Raw genomic sequence first — 16,618 nt, forward strand, 5'->3', positions numbered from 1 at the left:
ATGCAGTGCTAGAAATACTGTATATCCCACCTCTCTTCTGTAGCAGAAGTGTGTAGAGGCAAATCTTCTATAATATTTTACATAATTAAAAGATTTTCCATTATTCTTTAACTGGACTTAAATTCTTTGATATATCTCTTTTACAGTATATGTCGTTTAGCCCACAATTTCCCCATTGTAAACCCCCCCCCCCCCCCAAACAAATAGATTTAAGAAAGAAATGTGTGTTCTTTTTCATGCAACTTGACTTGTTGGACGCATCATCTGATATATTCAAGCAACATAAATACACTGTACCAATCCCATCGTTCCCAAACTTTGCAAGGTAAATATGCTGACATGATGACCTTTGCCATTGTGAAGAGCAGCCAAAGACAAAAACAAAGAAATCAGCTGTCCTCTGCAGCGTCTGTGAGAGTGTTGTAGTTACCTTCTTTTGCCTGCGGACTATAGACCACAGTCGGGATGTCTTCCTTCCGACTCAGCCGACACAAGATGGCAATACACAACACTACTGACAATACCTAGAGGACAGTGACACAGAGACAGTTTTTGTCATCTTTTGTTGTTTTGTCCTATGCCAATGCATTGTTTTGAATGGAGCTGCAATCTTATAAAGAGACAGTGGGGGGCAGAAACAGATGGGCTTCTTTCACTGAAGACATGTTGACGAGCAGATTTAACCCACATTTATTTTTTATTTATTTTATTTCCAGTACCATCTGCAGGTATTCCTTTCAGGTTTCATATAGCCCTGACAACCTTCACCAATAATATAAGGTAACCTGTATATCACCTGAGAGGCAAAACTGAGGAAGTCTGCAAAGCACTCACTTGTGAAGCTTACAGCTTTGAACACACAGCAATAACTGAATGTTTACATATTAAGTTTAAACTAATTCTTTATGCCCCTTATGTTTTTATGATTGAATGAGTTGTACCAATTCAACACTGTTAAATTATTTTAGGGTTAGGGTTATATATATATAGGGTTATATTAGTGGGGAGGGTGGAGGCTTTAAAAAATACTGTGAATAAAAATATTCGAAAGCTCCAGAACAGCTACTAAATGGACCTTGAGGTTTCTGAGGTTAGGAATGAACTTTGAACCTCCACTATTAAGCCTTAATGGAAGAGAAGTTCTTTAAATGCTCAGAAATAATGGAAATGTGTCAGTGTCCTGACAACTGGGCAAACTTTTTGAGATAAAATAAAAGCTCCGCAAGTGCTACTACAGTTGAGAATTATGGATAATAAGAGATTTAAAGTCAAGGCGTTGGATTAAAAAGGAAAAAAGGGTGAAACAGAGGTTTTGTATTAAGAATGAACATCATGATGACCATTAGTAAAAAGTACAGGTGTATAAATGAAGAACAAGTGATAATGAAATTAGAATAGATGATGATAGACACATATAGACTGACAGTACATACCCAGAGTAATATGACTCCCAGCATTACGCCCATGGTAACATTTATCAAACTCATCTGATACGCAATCAAGTGTGGAAGGCATGGCTGAAACAGGAGAGTGGATCAATCAGTGGAACTGGTGATGAGGAGTACATATTGCTTCATTTTAAGGGGTCAGAAATGTTACAATTCAAAGTATTACTCTCCCTTCGCATTAGCAGGCTTCGTAAATACAGCCCAATACAGCAATACAGAACAGCGCTTCAGTGGACCTGGTGCAACTTGTGACATTATCTGTTTCAATTCCTAGTTTTCTATTTGACGTCAGAGGATAACTGCAAGAGGAAAATAGAAAAATGCTATTAAAAATGACTTTCACACTTGACCCTTTTCAGTTTTTTGCTCACAATGAATGTGAAGTCCGTCCTGTTTCAACATGAGGACCCTTTCGCTTTAATTTAGGGGCTGTATTCCAAAACACTAAACTTTTATTTAAACATTCAAAAAAAATCTTTGCGAGGAATCAACATTGTTTTGTTTTGTTTTTTTAATAGCTGTTTTTTGAAATTCAACAGTTGTACTGTTGTTTTAGTGTCATATCCACTAGTATAAATTGAGACCAGCGTTTGCTTGCATTACAGTTGCAATGCCGTTTTCACTGTGGCATCAATTAACACAATAACAGTTTACACAATCTGTAATTGTAGAAATGAACATTTTAATTATAATGTTTTTTATTACCTCTTGGTAAATCATGATGGGCTGATCATCGTCCACATAGTCAAACAGGCTGCTGTTTCTTGGAACTGCCACCTAGAACACACAGACATGAATCATTATCTGAATGACTACTGGTCTACTTCACCAGAAGAGGAAAACAACAGTATTTCAGTCTGGACCAAAATGGTTGACCGACATTAACATCCGTGATGCCATGCTGCTGGCTAAAAATTGAGTAGCTTTCACACTCACACATGGATTAGTGGACTCTTCAGTGCACAGGCAGGATTCTGAGATGTTGTAGTCCCAGTCCAGGTAGCCCTGATCCAGTCCACAACACTGCAGCTAAGGAAGAGGAGAAAATTAGAATAAACAGAGAGACTGACCCCACCTCCTGATTCCTCCGACTACTACTAATAATAATAATCAATTCAACTTATTTCACAAGCTGCGTCTGATTTGTGCTGCTGAAAAATATCTTTCGAATAGCTTAACATTAAGTTTAAGTTGCTCATTTCATCAGGAGCGCATGTGCGTCTGTAGTTTTTCCATATTATCGGTGTACATCTCATGCTTTCTGTATCACACAACCCTCATTAATTTAGGTGTTTTTGTTCAATTTAGCCTTTCCTTAGCTTATATGTTGTTAGTGGGGTGCTGTATGTCTGTGTTTTAAGTTTTTATAATCATTATTATATTATTTATATAAAAAGACAAGGTTACCTACTTGTGTCTGTAGTTTGCTGAGGTCCTCTAGAAATCTCGTACTAGCATTAGCCAGCGGCAGCATATGCAGGTATTGCTCCCTGATTTCTTTAGCCACCTGCACAACAAAACAAAGTAAGTAAAACGTTGCTGTAGTGTTTTGGAGGCACATTTATGATTCATAAAAAAAGCATTTGGTCAAACCAAAAAAGCAGCCATGTTTTTGTTAGAACTGAAGTTATGAACAAAAGCAGTTTTGCAGTAATTGAAATCTAAATTTGGATGGTGTCAGTGAGGTACTATAGCTCATTTATAGCTAACCCCACTTATGGTGTGATTCCAACTGACCGTTAGCTAATCCCTGCCACTGAACAGCGACTGTCCAATCGTAGCTTAGCCACCGTAACTTGGCACAGCAGGTCTGTCAAGACCTCGATTTCGCTGCTTGCTGAAACGGTACCATGGATGCAAAATAAGACCGGTATCTACCAGTAGAGCGAGAATCTGTATCTACGGAGTTTGTAGGGAGTGTCTTTTCATTGCCTTTCCAGAACAAAAAACACAACAGCAAAACTGTAAGGGATGGATTAAACTGTGTGTTTATCAGATCTAAGTTGCACACATTAGCATGCGCAGCTAACTAGCTAGCTAAATAGCTTTACCCTGAAATACACAAAGCTTCCATCATCTTTGGATCATCAGCTGGTGAGGATGCTGACTTTTCACTGGGAAATGCTGTTTTAGTAGCATGTGCTATCATGTGCACCATTTTACAGGCTTTTCCTTTTGAAACAAATCAACAGAGTTTTAGTGCTTTAGTGCATTTGCTCACGCTAGCGAGCTACAGCTAATCAAATCGGCAAGGAACAGAAAGTGGGGTGGCATTTAGTCAACTGTCCATTGATCTTTGCTCCTGTCTGGTCGCATGCTATAGTACTTAATGTAAAAGCAAGAACTAGAGCATTTTCCTATGTATGTTTCTGTATTAATTTCATCAGGAATGGCTTATATAACCTATATAGTTTATATGGGTCCTTGTATGTGTAAATGTGTTGTGGGTCTAAAAGAAAAGTCACAAAAAGGACAGCACATTTCAAAGCCAACATCGTAATATACCAGTGGTCCAAAACCCAGGCCTCGAATTACACTCCCAGTCATGTACAGACTGCTCAGGATCATTCCAACTGCAAACTGAGACAAACACACACACACACACACACACACACATGTACAGCCATGAGCAATCAGATTCTGGGATAAGATCTAGGATTTAGTTTAATTTATAGTTGTTTATCACTACTACTACTACTACAGGGACTAATATACTACTAATAAAACACATTTCTTTACCCACCACTATTAACGCCCACCGCTTCTCTTTGCAGGCACCATACAGACCAATGATGGTAAAGACCAGAGGTATGATGGATAAAAAATACATGACATACAGGCCTATGAGCAGCATCCCTGGCTGTGGAGAAAACAAGCAGAGAACCAGGTCAGCAGTGCTCTGTGAACAGGGGAAAAAAGTTCAAAGCTCTGTGTCAGCATGCATGCACGCTGCTGAAGAGTCTGAATTGTTGTCTTTAGTTCCTGCAGTTTATATTGAGGTCAATGTAGGCAGTTTTTACACAGACTATTCTGAATGTCAAAGTGACATTGAACTTCAAGTGAATACCGAACTCATTATTCATTTTAAGGACAGCAAGAATTGAGCTCAATTGCCACTTTCTCAGTGAGGGCATTTATGTCAATAACATTATTATATATATATATATATATACACTGTATGTAATTACATCATTCATTTGTTGCCTGGCAGCTTTAAAGACACTATGGCAAAGTAATGACACGCCTCAAAGATTTCAGTTGATCCTTTCTAGAAAGATAGATGGCTTTAGAGGAAACAGTCACATGGTGATATAGGTTTTCATAACAAAGCAAGACTTCAGCTAGATTTTGTTGAGGGGACATGATGACTAGTTGCAGCCTAACCTTCTTCACACCAGTGTTTTTGCAAGTTTGAGCTCTTCCTTTTTGTTTCCATTCATTTCTGTACAGTCTGAAAATGATTCGGCAGACACTTGAAATTTGCTTAGTTGTTTTGTCTGTCTGCTAATAGATGCCTGGAAAGGCACACAAAATCAGATTACTAAAATACTGTAACACGGTTTGCAAAATGGTAATATGTGTTTTTTACTGTAAATGCATGAGTTACCAGTTCTTCTTCTTGGTGTAAGTATCCGTGGCTAAACAGAGTGAATGCCAATAGCAGGACACTAATGATCTGCAACAGCATCAACACACTTCATTATTGATTACTTTCAGGGCCCCAACTAACAATTATTTTTATTATCCATCAATCTGTTGATTATTTTTACAATTGACAAATTCATTTGTGTAGTCCAAAACAAATATCCAAACGAAAATCTTTAAGATTAGTGCAGAAACAAAAGGATTTATCGATTAAGTATTTAATCAATCAACAGAAATTCGTCAGCAACTATTCAGATAATAGATTATCTGGAAAATTGCCAGACAATTCCAGCTTCAATTTTGAGGATTTCCTGCTTGTCTGTGCATGAGAGAGTGAACTGAATATTGAATAGTGTTTTTCACTGTTATTCAAACAGAAGAATCAGTTTGATGGGTATTTTCCATTATTTTCTGACATTTCATACAGCCCAAACAATGAATCAATTCATCAAGTAAAATAATCAGCAGATTGATCAATAATGAAAATGATCCTCAATCGCAGGCTTGCTGTGAAATACTGTAAAAAAAAAAAAAAAGTTAAAACATTACAATAAAGTGGAATTGGTAGCTCATAATGTGGGGTTTTATTAGCAATTTACTGCTGAAGCATTATTAATAACATTTGCTTATCGTGTCCTGCAGAGTTTCCAATTGGCTTTAGCTGCTAATGCTAATAAACGGACTTCAGCGTCTGATACGACAGCTGGTTTATTTACAAGAAAGAGTCTTCTTTATCTGACTATGCAGCAGCAGAAAAACACTTACCGCGATCACACTTATCACGATAACGTAACTCCGTTTCAAACACGCGTTCACTTTCCCCATTTTGTTTCGCTTAAAGTCGCGGTCAGTATCGTTGATGTGGTAGATGTTAAAGCTTCCCTGTGTAAGAAACCCACATGCTGCGAAGGGGGACACCGTCCTGATGTTTATGTGGGGCTCTCTTGGATAATTCATTGTGCTGACTCATCGCTCATTGGGTCTGTAGGGAGGAGACAGAGTCCCCCTCTGTCTGGACTGTCAGATCATGAGGAAAACAGAGCTCTCCAAATTCTTATTTTTCTGTTGCTGTGTGTGTGTGTGTGTGTGTGTGTGTGTGTGTGAGACACTGAGCTTGAAATTTCAGTCCCCAAAAGGCCACTTTTTGTCTGCTGTGGTCTCAAACAAAGAGACTAGTGAGAGCGTGCATCACATGACTTCTCATCAAGCCCCACGCACACACACTCACACCATCTATCTATCTATCTATCTATCTATCACACAGACACAGATGCACATTATTGGCCCTTCAAAAACACTTCCACTGTTAAAGCCGATCCAGAGAGGAGCAATTCCTGATGGAGCATAGAAACATCTGGAGAACACACACACACACACACACACACACACACACACACACACACACACAAATGTAGAAATCCAAATACACGCATGCATACAGCTTTCTTATTGTCCCATGCTTCCAGATGTTTCAGGCAACTTCACCAGCACACATCAACAAAATGTTTGGCACACACACATGCGAGTGCATCGGCTCACACTCACACATTTACAGGACATGAATGGACAGAGGCATGGATGACACAGATGTTTGTGTCATGAGAGTGTTGTTGACCATTACAAGAAAAGGTGTCCACCGCAGATGAGAGTCTTCTACAGAAACATCAGTATACTTTTACTGACATCCCTGCACCAGTGTGTAGAAAAATCAGTACCATGTGTTGGACTGAGTTAACACTGTAACATCCGTCTTTCCATGTTTGAATGATGTCTATAAAGTCAAAAATGTTTCAATCACTGAAAATGAAAACCTAGTGTGCATAAACAAGGTCTCACGGTGACTTTCAGTGGTTGTTTTGCTGTAAAAAAGGAGCTTGTTTAACAGGAGAGAGAAGAGAGCGGTGTTAGGTCGGTTTTGTCAATACACTACACTTAAATAGCCGAGATAATGGACGGGGTACTCATCAAGCAGAGCCCTGTGAAAGAAAGCCTGTGAAAAAAAAGTTGAATAACATCTTCCGTGGAGAATTTTGTAGAAATGCAGCACTGAATCGTTGTTGTGCCCCTTTAACATGCAACAAAATAAATGTACAGCATTAAATTGAGGGGGAGTTCATCATTCATTTCATTTAATATGTTTATGTGCATTTTGTACTTAAGTATTTGTATGTGCTGTATTTCTAAGGTAGACAAGGGGATAAGCATTTTGTTTTGTCACCAACTCCCTTTGTTTTTGAATGCTTTGGTTCCTGTGGGGCACATTAGCACTGCTTATACTCAGCATGGCGTTTCAGGACCTCATTTGTGAAATACCAACAAAAACATCACAATTGTGTCAAGCAGGTATTCTTTCTTTTCCTTAAAGTTCACAGCAGATGTAATTCTTTCCCCACTCCCTAGGAGACTCTTTCAGGGCCTTGGTCCTAAGCAGCTGGAAGCAGCAGCAGCAGCAGTACTAGAAACACATCACCATAAACATGATCATCCTGCAGTTTGGAGTCGGTGGCTCCAAGGTTAACTAATCTGGATCTACTACCTTGAAATGAAGCCTAGATTTCAACAGTCAGGAAAGGGACATTCACTCTGGAGAAATATGCTCTCATATTTTTTCCAGTCACGACGCTGTAGTCTTATGTACATGTTGCTTAGGTAGTCCCATGTAGATGTTGCTTAGGTAGTCCCGAGAGCTGAAAAATGGCCTGGTCTAATCCACTGACTATTAGCGTATGTGTTTATCCTGGAGAAAGTAACAGTACATTCCTCATATGTTGCTCAAAGCTCCCCAGACAAGTAATCAGTCTTTCTGATTGTTGCCACAGAATGACGCTTTGAGCCTTTCAGATATTTATGTAAGAGGTACACTTCAGATACATAATTCATGTTGTTAAGATGAGGTTAGAGATGAGGAAACAGGAGTTGAAGGGTCTTTTTTACTCCCTTTACACAGCATTCTATGGGAAGAAAGCCTTGTCAAACTAAATGCCAGCAAAGTTTTTTTTTGGCACAATTTGTAGCAACCATATTACTAATAATTCAAGAGAGTGGGTGTGTGCTGTTTCCTGCCTTCCAGTGTACAAGCCAGTGCCAGTAAATCACACACCACCACGGGGTGACGAAGCCTCCCTGCAGCTCTTGCGTCTCTCATGGCACACACCATGGACACCATGATGTTGACAAAACAATAATAACACAAGGTCCATCTAGTAGCTGCTCTAGAGCTATAAATCACATCACATTGTCATGGAATTGTTGATTTTCAAATTTAAAGTTAAAACACCTGATTAATTTGGTTCTATCATTGGGTCAATTGCATATATACAAATCAATAAATGTTCCCCATTTGTTTTATTTATTGTTATGATTATTATTATTAATTTATTAGGTACCAAATAGGAAACAGGTCCTTGTCCTGCTCCTGGACTTGCTGACGGTCCCTTTAAGAAAAGTCACATGACGGTCACATGACGCGGAAGTAGACTGAATTGTTTCAGCGTTGTTGTGTTTACATCAACAGCCTCTCGTTTACATGCCGCATGCGGGTTCGTTGAGTAAATGAGTAGAAAAAAACAGTTAAGTTATTATTATTCCTTCATGATAAATTCATATTCCCATTTAAAGGCAGGAACGTGCTTTACTTTCTTTGTTATAGCAGGTACATCTCTGTGTCACCAAAGTCGAGGTAGGAATTATGTGTATGATACGGATATTCATTTAAAGCAGACGGGTTATTTCGCATGTATAACCTATACATAAGCAAAAATGAAACACCTATCATTTTTAAGCCTCCCGACAGTACGTTTAAGATGTGCTCCAACTCTGACTGCCTTTAACATTGTATTTCTGTCCTTTTCAGCAACAAGGATAAGTGAAAATTCTGCAGTGTTTGGATGAAGTGACCATGAAGCAGGACTGTGATGCTGCGAACGTCCCTGCATGCTTCATATCAAATCATGAAGGTTTTCTTGGAAGCATCAAAAACTTAATCAAAGACTTCGTGGTGACTGAGATAGACATTACCGGACAGCGTGTTAATACAGCAGCAGCCACACAGACACCAGCCTGTGCCTCCTCAGATAAAAACAATGACACCAGGGCAGAGTTTAAGGAGAATACTCGTTACTCAGCCTCACAGGACACTGATGATCCAGCTGATTGTGGGGTAGATGTCACCATACCTAGTCCAGGCAGCTTTGATTTAAGTGTGATTTTAGGCCAGTCAGTCAGCGAAGAGCTTGAGCAGTTTGTGTTGACTCTCAAAGATGAAAAGCCAACCAAGCAGGAACTATCTCTGGGATACTTCCCGGACAAACACCACAGAGCTAACGTCCACCGGGCCGTCCGACACCGCTTCCCCTTCCTCATGACTGTCACCATTCAGCCGGAGATCCGGGTGAGGGAAGACCCAGACTACAGAGAGCTCTCTCAGCTGGTTACAGAGGATGAAGCAGAGGACTTCTTCAGGTTCATAGATGCCAAAGTGCGAGGCTCCTCCTACACATTTGGACCTGATGACAGTAAGGAGCACAGGACGGCGGTCCACCACTTCCTGAGCCGAAGGTTTGGCAAATTGGTGGAGACTAAAAGCTTCAATGACCAGGGGACGACAGCGGTCTCGGTTAGGCTGAGAGAGCAAGGGAGGCCGAAGAAGAGAACTGCAGAGGAACGCAAGGAAGAAGACGTTTACACTGGTAAGGTGTAGAATTAGAACTTTTTTATTATTGATTATTTTCTCCCTTTATACTTGACATTGTCATCCTTTAATTTATTGTCATGAGGGAGAGTAAGGACACTTAATATTGAAATGTCAGTGTTTTTTATTTCAAGATGTAGTAGAAATAATGAACATTTCAAATTAGATTTCCCATAAGCAATGTAGAATAAATAATGTAGAATAAAAACACTGCTGTGTTGTGTGTGTGTGTCTGTGTGTCCTGTATTTCAGCTTTCACTCTGCGTAAGGAGAACCTGGAGACTCTGGAGGCCATCAGCTACATGGCAGCAGCTCTCGGGGTCCTGCCGTCAGATTTCACCTACGCTGGGATCAAGGATAAGAGAGCCATCACCTACCAGTCCATGGTGGTCAAGAAGGTGTCAACTCAACGGTAGTTCTGCATTTCTTTCATGGATTTGGTTGGTTTTGGGGATCATTTTTTTCTATTCAAAACTAGCGAGGCAAAAGGTTGCAACAATCCTAAGATGTTGAGTATTGTTTGAGTTCCCTTTGAAGCCTCAAAAGGAATCCCAGAAATCAGTGAGAAACTGAGGCCACTTATTTATTTATCACTAGGTTGAAAGAGAAGACGGCAGAGTTCGAGAAGAGAGGGATGCGTCTGTCTCAGATCCGCTCTGTCAGCGAGCCCCTCAGGCTTGGACGACTGCAGGGGAACCACTTTGACCTGGTGGTCCGCAACCTGAGGCCACATGGGGCCGGTGACACACACTCCTCTGATGCAGACACACACACTCGCCTGGCAGCGCTGGTAAAGGAGGCAGTGGAGAATGTCGAGGTATTAATACATTTTTTTCTAATTTCAGTTGATTTTTTTTGCCTGTCGTTTCTGTATCACTCCTGCTGTTCAGTAGTACTTGTACAAATAGACAATACAAATAGATATCCACTGCCACGTTCACCTGGTTGTTCTTTGCAGGCCAGAGGTTTTGTCAACTACTATGGACCACAGAGGTTTGGGAGCGGGCAGAGCATTCAGTCTGACCGCGTAGGGCTGGCTTTACTCAAAGAAGACATGGTAAGTGTTGCAGACAATTATTATGTACATGACCAGATGTTACTACCCTCCACTTCCACTGTGAAATGAGGCCGAGCAATTGATTCCTCAAAGTGGGCATCATGTCGCCTGAAACAGTGTCACATCAGACTGCACAGTGCTGTGTTGTTGGTGTGTGTTGTGACGTATGTTGTTGTGTGTGTGTCAGGTGGGTGCTGTTCGACTCTTTTTCACTCCAGAGGAAGGCGACGATCCTCAGAGCCAAGCCAAGAGACACTTCCTCCAAACAGGTGAGAGACAACACTGACTGTTTCAGTTTCATTTTTCCTGAAAATGGTTGAAGATGACATGAAAGTTGTTTCCCAAGAACTTTTCAAGAGTTTACAGGAACTATGAGTTTCTGTTGGTGCTTGTAATATTACCACAACAACCCAATTCCTCTATTCATTTCACAGAATCAGCTGGAATCCATCATACTTGGTAGAAATCCCTTAATTGTTTTAGTGTTCAGAGCAACTAATGTAGCACATTTATGACAGGTTTCATAAACTGAGTTTTGGTATATTAAAACATTGTAAATTACCTTAATGTGGGAATTCAACATAGTGTTTTATCGTCTTCATCACTCTGTCTTGTCTTTCCTGCGTCTCCTTACCAGATAATGCCAAGGAGTCTTTGGCGTTGATGCCGTTGTCAAAGGCCAGGGAGCGACTGATGCTTCGGGCCCTGAACCGCTATGGTACAGGTCTGGATGGCTGTGCCCAAGCCTGGCTCAGCTTGCCCCACAGCATGAGAGTCTTCTACCCACACGCCTACTGTAGCAGGTCAGCGGCAAAGAAAATACCCAGAAACACCCTTTTTATGTTGTTCCTGCCCCATTCAAACACAAACATGTTGTAGCTTTTTACTGTTGGCTATTGAGCAGCTCCATTGCAGCAACATTATTCACTTACTTTCCACCACTAGATTGTCCCCTTCATGTTCCAGGGTTTAACCGGAGCCCCTGTTTGTGCCTCTCGTGTATTATCATTACATTCGAGTCACAAAGCTAGCAGCCGATTTTCAGGAAAAAAAATGACCCGGTCACCTTAAAAGCCGGGACGGTCTTTTAACCACACATACCATTATTCTGAAGGCATTTCCAGAATCCTCAATGACTCTAATAACTATCTATAACTATATAATAAAAAACGAGTCATTTTTAACCAGTTTTCTAAGATGACACTGTGTTTTGTGTGTTTCATCTTTTTAATTCATAAACAAATTCTGTCTTAAATGAGTCATTTACTTTATTTTTACAAAACGAGTCAACATAATCATAAATGACTTTCACATAATAAGTTATAATCAGTTTGGAAATTATAGCCAGCTCCCAGTGCTTTAGTTGTTTGATAGTGATAATTGTGTGCATATCTCTGTGGTGGTGGTGGTATCTGTAGAGTGTGGAACGAGGCAGTGGCACACAGACTGGCTACTCTGGGCCACAGTGCCAGGCGAGGAGACCTGGTGTGGATGCAGGAAGGGCAAAAAAAAGTGGAGGACACTGGGGAAACCAGCTCACCTCAGGTAAGAGAGGATAGAAAATTCAAAAACAAGACGTTTGCTGTGAGATTTCATTATGTACCAATATTTTCTGTCCCCTTCTTCTTTGGCATATTATACCAGGTGGTGAGTGACCTCAACACGTGAGGGAAGAGAGAGAGGAGGGTGTGGGTGGATGGGGCTTCAGTTTGGCCTTATACTAAGGAGAGTTCCAGCGGGTGTGGGTGGAGGGGGTGGTAGTGTGATCATAAGCACTGGTGGTACCTCAGACGGTAAGCCTGAGACATCAAAGCCCTATGTTGGCCTGAAACTGCAGTTGGAGCACAATGAACAACAGAGAGAAATTGGACTTCCTCAGCATATTTTAGTAAAAAATAAATAAAAAAAAACCCCAATGATTTCAGTAGTTACTGTGACTCATTCTTCTGTGTCCAGGAAAGTGGTGGGATCCTGCCTCTGTATTTTTACTCAAAGATTTGTGGTTAAACTTAAGACTTTCAGTCAGTTTGCATGTATTATATGTGGGATTCAGTGATTCAGCTCAGCAGCAAATAGGGTTTTTTCTGGGAATTGTACTTGTGACCTCTTGATTCAAGGACACTCTGAATGTTAGGTCACCATTGTCACATTTAGCAAACATCATGTCGGTGCTGCTGATCTTCCCACCTTTGCTTTTCCAGATCCATGTGGTGACGGACCAAGAGGAGCAAGAAGGAGTGTACGCACTGGGACAAGTATGTAGTTTAGGGAAATACTTCTACTTTAAATGCTACTATTTCTTCTTTTCTCACTGCTGTTGCTACTTGTGTTTTAATGATCCTGTTAGGTGTTACTACCAATGCCGGGAAACACTGTGAAGTATCCAGAAAACGCCATGGGGACTTGGTTCCAGGAGAGACTGGCCAGAGACGGACTGGGTGACTGTCGCTTCCGAGTCAGCAGCCTCAAGCTTAATCTGCCTGGCTGCTACCGCCCCCTGCTGGCCTGTCCACGCAACCTCCGCTACCAGCTACAGAGAGAAGCCTGCGGGGAAGGAGGAGGAGAGGTGACAGGAGGCAGCAGTAGAAGAAGTGACGGGCAGCTGAACGGCACAACAGTAGAAGGGAAGCAGGACTTGCTCACCCTCACCTTAAACTTCGACCTGGACTCCTCCTGCTATGCTACTATCTGCCTCAGAGAGATCATGAAGTGTGACCCCTAGAGGTCAAGGGACATTGTCCCTGATGTATTTCTACAATATGTTTTCTTGTTTTTAGTGGAAAAGAGATTTTTGTAACCCATCGTTGTGATACATTCTCATTAGCCTTTTGGTTTGTTGTTGAAGTAATGAGCATAAGACTGTAATAAAAGAACAATGTTCAACTGATTAAAACAAATGTGAACAAATCTAAATGTAAAACCGTGTTAACAGTATTTGTGTTTTGTGCCATGAATAAAAACGATGACGATTCCATCCAACAATGTTCAGCCTTTTTAAAAAGTAAATGTGTAACCCTGAATCCATTTTAAATGTGCTGCGTATTTGATTTCCAAAGACATATTTCATCTTTCATGTGTGAAGAGAGAAAAAAAAAATCAAAACAGGTGACAGCACAGAAATCCAAATACACACATATCTCTCTCCAACATCTCCACAATGTTCCTGAATAGTCCTGCAACACTCAGATTCCTTTCAAATCAAACAAAGGAAAAAGGAAACTAGTAAACATTAATAACAGTAAAAGAAAAAAAATTGAATTGATCAAAGAATGATCATTTGTGACCTAGAACAATAGGGCACAATAGTATCCATCCATCAGCACCCAGTTTATTAGGTACACCCAGCTAAAACAACTTTTAGGTTATTGTACTGTCCACTAAGCACCACTAGATGGAAACAACAGACAACGATAATCACATAACACAGGTGGCTCCAACTCCTCCAAGTTTAATGTATAAAGATAATTTCAACTCATTTGTAAAAGTGTGAATGTTGAAAAGTTTCATCCACATTAACTCTCAGCCATGTCGGCATGATACCGAGTTCCTTATCTGAGAGGAAACAGCGCCTGCACCACATGACTAAAAGGCTAATGACGGGAATGAGTATACCACACTCCTAATCTGAGACTAAATCCATCATGCCAGTTCATATGATCCACTGTTACGTAAAAAAAAAAAGAAAAAGCCTGTACACCAGCAGGAGAGGCATTCCAGAAGCAATATAAAATATAATGAGGCATAAAACCCTGGTGTAATTATGCTGCTGTGGGGCAGCATTCGATCTGTATTAAAAGTGAGCCAGCTTTGCCTCCTGTGACTAATTTATGCAATTTTGATGAGAATGCTTAAAGACAGGAGCACATAAAATCTCCCTCGTGAATAGCTCGCGCCGGATGTACCTCTGGGCTATTTTTAATACCTGTTACTGTAAGCAATGTGGAAAGTGACTGACTGTATGGATGTTTTAGTTGGAGGTGGGTTCTGACATGCAGCCTGTCATCAAGCCATAGCGCGGGTTGATAGAGTGCCTGCCTGTGAGCTAAACTGTCTGCCAAAGAGACGCATTAGCAGTAATGAGTTTCTTCGCTGTTTAAAGAGTTTTGTTACAAAATGACATACTATCCACCAGAAAGGAGAGTGGATAATTGAAATCCTTGCAGTAAGACTTAATGTGCAGTATAGGATTCAGTCTTTGAGAGTTTTAATCTTTCTCGCCTTGGGAGTCAGACTTGATCTTGACAGATGACGTGCAAATTCTTCTTTATGTTTCTAACACAATAATATAGTGATTTTTTTTTAAAATAGTTCTCGCACATTGACATTAAATGAGACTTGAGTTGCGTGCTGGGTGAATCCCTGTGTCCCCCTAGGTGGCATAAAGGCTCCACATTTAAATGTTCAACTCCTTGACCTCTGCAGTGTCATTAAACACATTCATGTAACCTGCTGACTGAAACAGGCCATTTTCAGAACGTATCAACCAATAACATTAATCACAGGAAACCATAAGAGTTAAAGATGGGAACCTCCGTTAATGGAACAGTTCAACATTTTAAAACATTCCTTTTCAAAAGTCTTTCTCAGTCGTTGCAGTGGTTGCTATGACGGCTTTACCACCCATGTGTCTGAGTCGTTCTGTCGTCATTCTGTCTGTTCTTCTTTTAGTTCCTTTGCCATCTAAGCTGAAGTGGATGTGACATTTATAGGTTAGATCTGTGATCACTGTGAAGTTCTGTGGTGGTCTAAAACAAGTGGAACTACATTGGAAACTAAAATATCAACCAAGTATCAACACAGACAGAAATTGACGTGTTCACATGGACAATGTCCCTGTCTTTGAATGGTAGAGGGATTCAAGAAAGACTTATCTGCGTACAAATGTGAATATGATCTATCACCAAATATATACTTTGCTGGCACACTTTGGAGATTCTGTACTCTGCACAAAATATAAAATATATTGAACATATACACAGAGTATGATTGCTCTGATTGTACATTGCAGATAGTGAGAACAGGACTGTATCCTGCTCAGCTATGATTCCTCCACGCAGAAACGCGTGAGTGATTTCTTCGCGTCCTCGGGCTGAATCCCATTCCAGCCGGCTGTAGATAAATGTTGACCCACTTCAGCAGCAAAGATGACAACTTCACTTTAAGCGGAGCAAAGGCTTGAGAGTGAGAAGGAAGTCAAGGGTTATGAAAGACATATACCATGGACGTGCAGTGATTTATTTCTCCTCACAAAGAGAGACGAAGGAAGAGGAGGAAGCCGGGGGTTATGAAAGACACTTACCATGGACATGTTTTTTTGCAGCCCTTTAAAGGTCCTGGAAACATATTTTCTCAATAAGCTTCTTACTGTGAGCAGTGGGGTTCTACGTGAGCACAAGGTGTTTTTTTGCAACAGTTTGTTTTTTCAGTTGAGAGATTTCTGTTATTGTGTTTTTCTCTGTGTTCTTCTCACTGGTTTGAAGTGCAAGAGGCTCAATTGGAAAAAGCTGATGTCACATACTTCTGTCCACCAATAAGAAGAGTAATAGAAATGTCTGAATGACGGTGGTTGGTTGTCACTGTCAAAGGTGATCAAACCACACCCACAGCGAATGGAGTTTTCGAGTGTTAAACTCATCTAAGGCTCTTTTTGTCCAAGGTTATTTTCAAAACTTTATCTTTGCTGCTTAATTAGTCATGAATATTGAATGCTGTCAAGAAAAACTTTGATCTGACACCAAGTTTTTCAGGGGCTTTAGGTGTGGGAGCGATATAAGCGCA

The 16,618-nt window shown here is 40.6% G+C and overlaps 2 protein-coding genes across 2 annotated transcripts; one reads left to right on the forward strand and one right to left on the reverse strand.

Moving 5' to 3' along the window:
• Nucleotides 1–389: 389 nt before the first annotated feature.
• On the reverse strand, nucleotides 390–5,918 carry LOC139305399 (tetraspanin-8-like). Its single transcript, XM_070929370.1, has 9 exons — nucleotides 5,859–5,918; nucleotides 5,056–5,124; nucleotides 4,192–4,308; nucleotides 3,954–4,028; nucleotides 2,860–2,955; nucleotides 2,385–2,477; nucleotides 2,154–2,225; nucleotides 1,434–1,517; nucleotides 390–524 (listed from the first exon to the last, which is right to left on the reverse strand). Exons 1-9 carry the CDS (start codon nucleotides 5,916–5,918, stop codon nucleotides 390–392), a joined length of 801 nt encoding a protein of 266 aa, XP_070785471.1.
• Nucleotides 5,919–8,638: 2,720 nt separating this feature from the next.
• On the forward strand, nucleotides 8,639–13,816 carry pus7l (pseudouridine synthase 7 like). The gene is made up of 10 exons (XM_070929122.1): nucleotides 8,639–8,772; nucleotides 8,947–9,781; nucleotides 10,036–10,195; nucleotides 10,381–10,600; nucleotides 10,742–10,840; nucleotides 11,028–11,109; nucleotides 11,478–11,643; nucleotides 12,259–12,385; nucleotides 13,042–13,095; nucleotides 13,188–13,816. Exons 2-10 carry the CDS (start codon nucleotides 8,992–8,994, stop codon nucleotides 13,560–13,562), a joined length of 2,073 nt encoding a protein of 690 aa, XP_070785223.1. The 5' UTR covers nucleotides 8,639–8,772; nucleotides 8,947–8,991; the 3' UTR covers nucleotides 13,563–13,816.
• The last annotated feature ends 2,802 nt before the right edge of the window (nucleotides 13,817–16,618 follow it).

Source organism: Enoplosus armatus, chromosome 22, assembly GCF_043641665.1.
Source record: "Enoplosus armatus isolate fEnoArm2 chromosome 22, fEnoArm2.hap1, whole genome shotgun sequence".
NCBI classification, from domain to species: Eukaryota; Metazoa; Chordata; class Actinopteri; order Centrarchiformes; family Enoplosidae; genus Enoplosus; species Enoplosus armatus.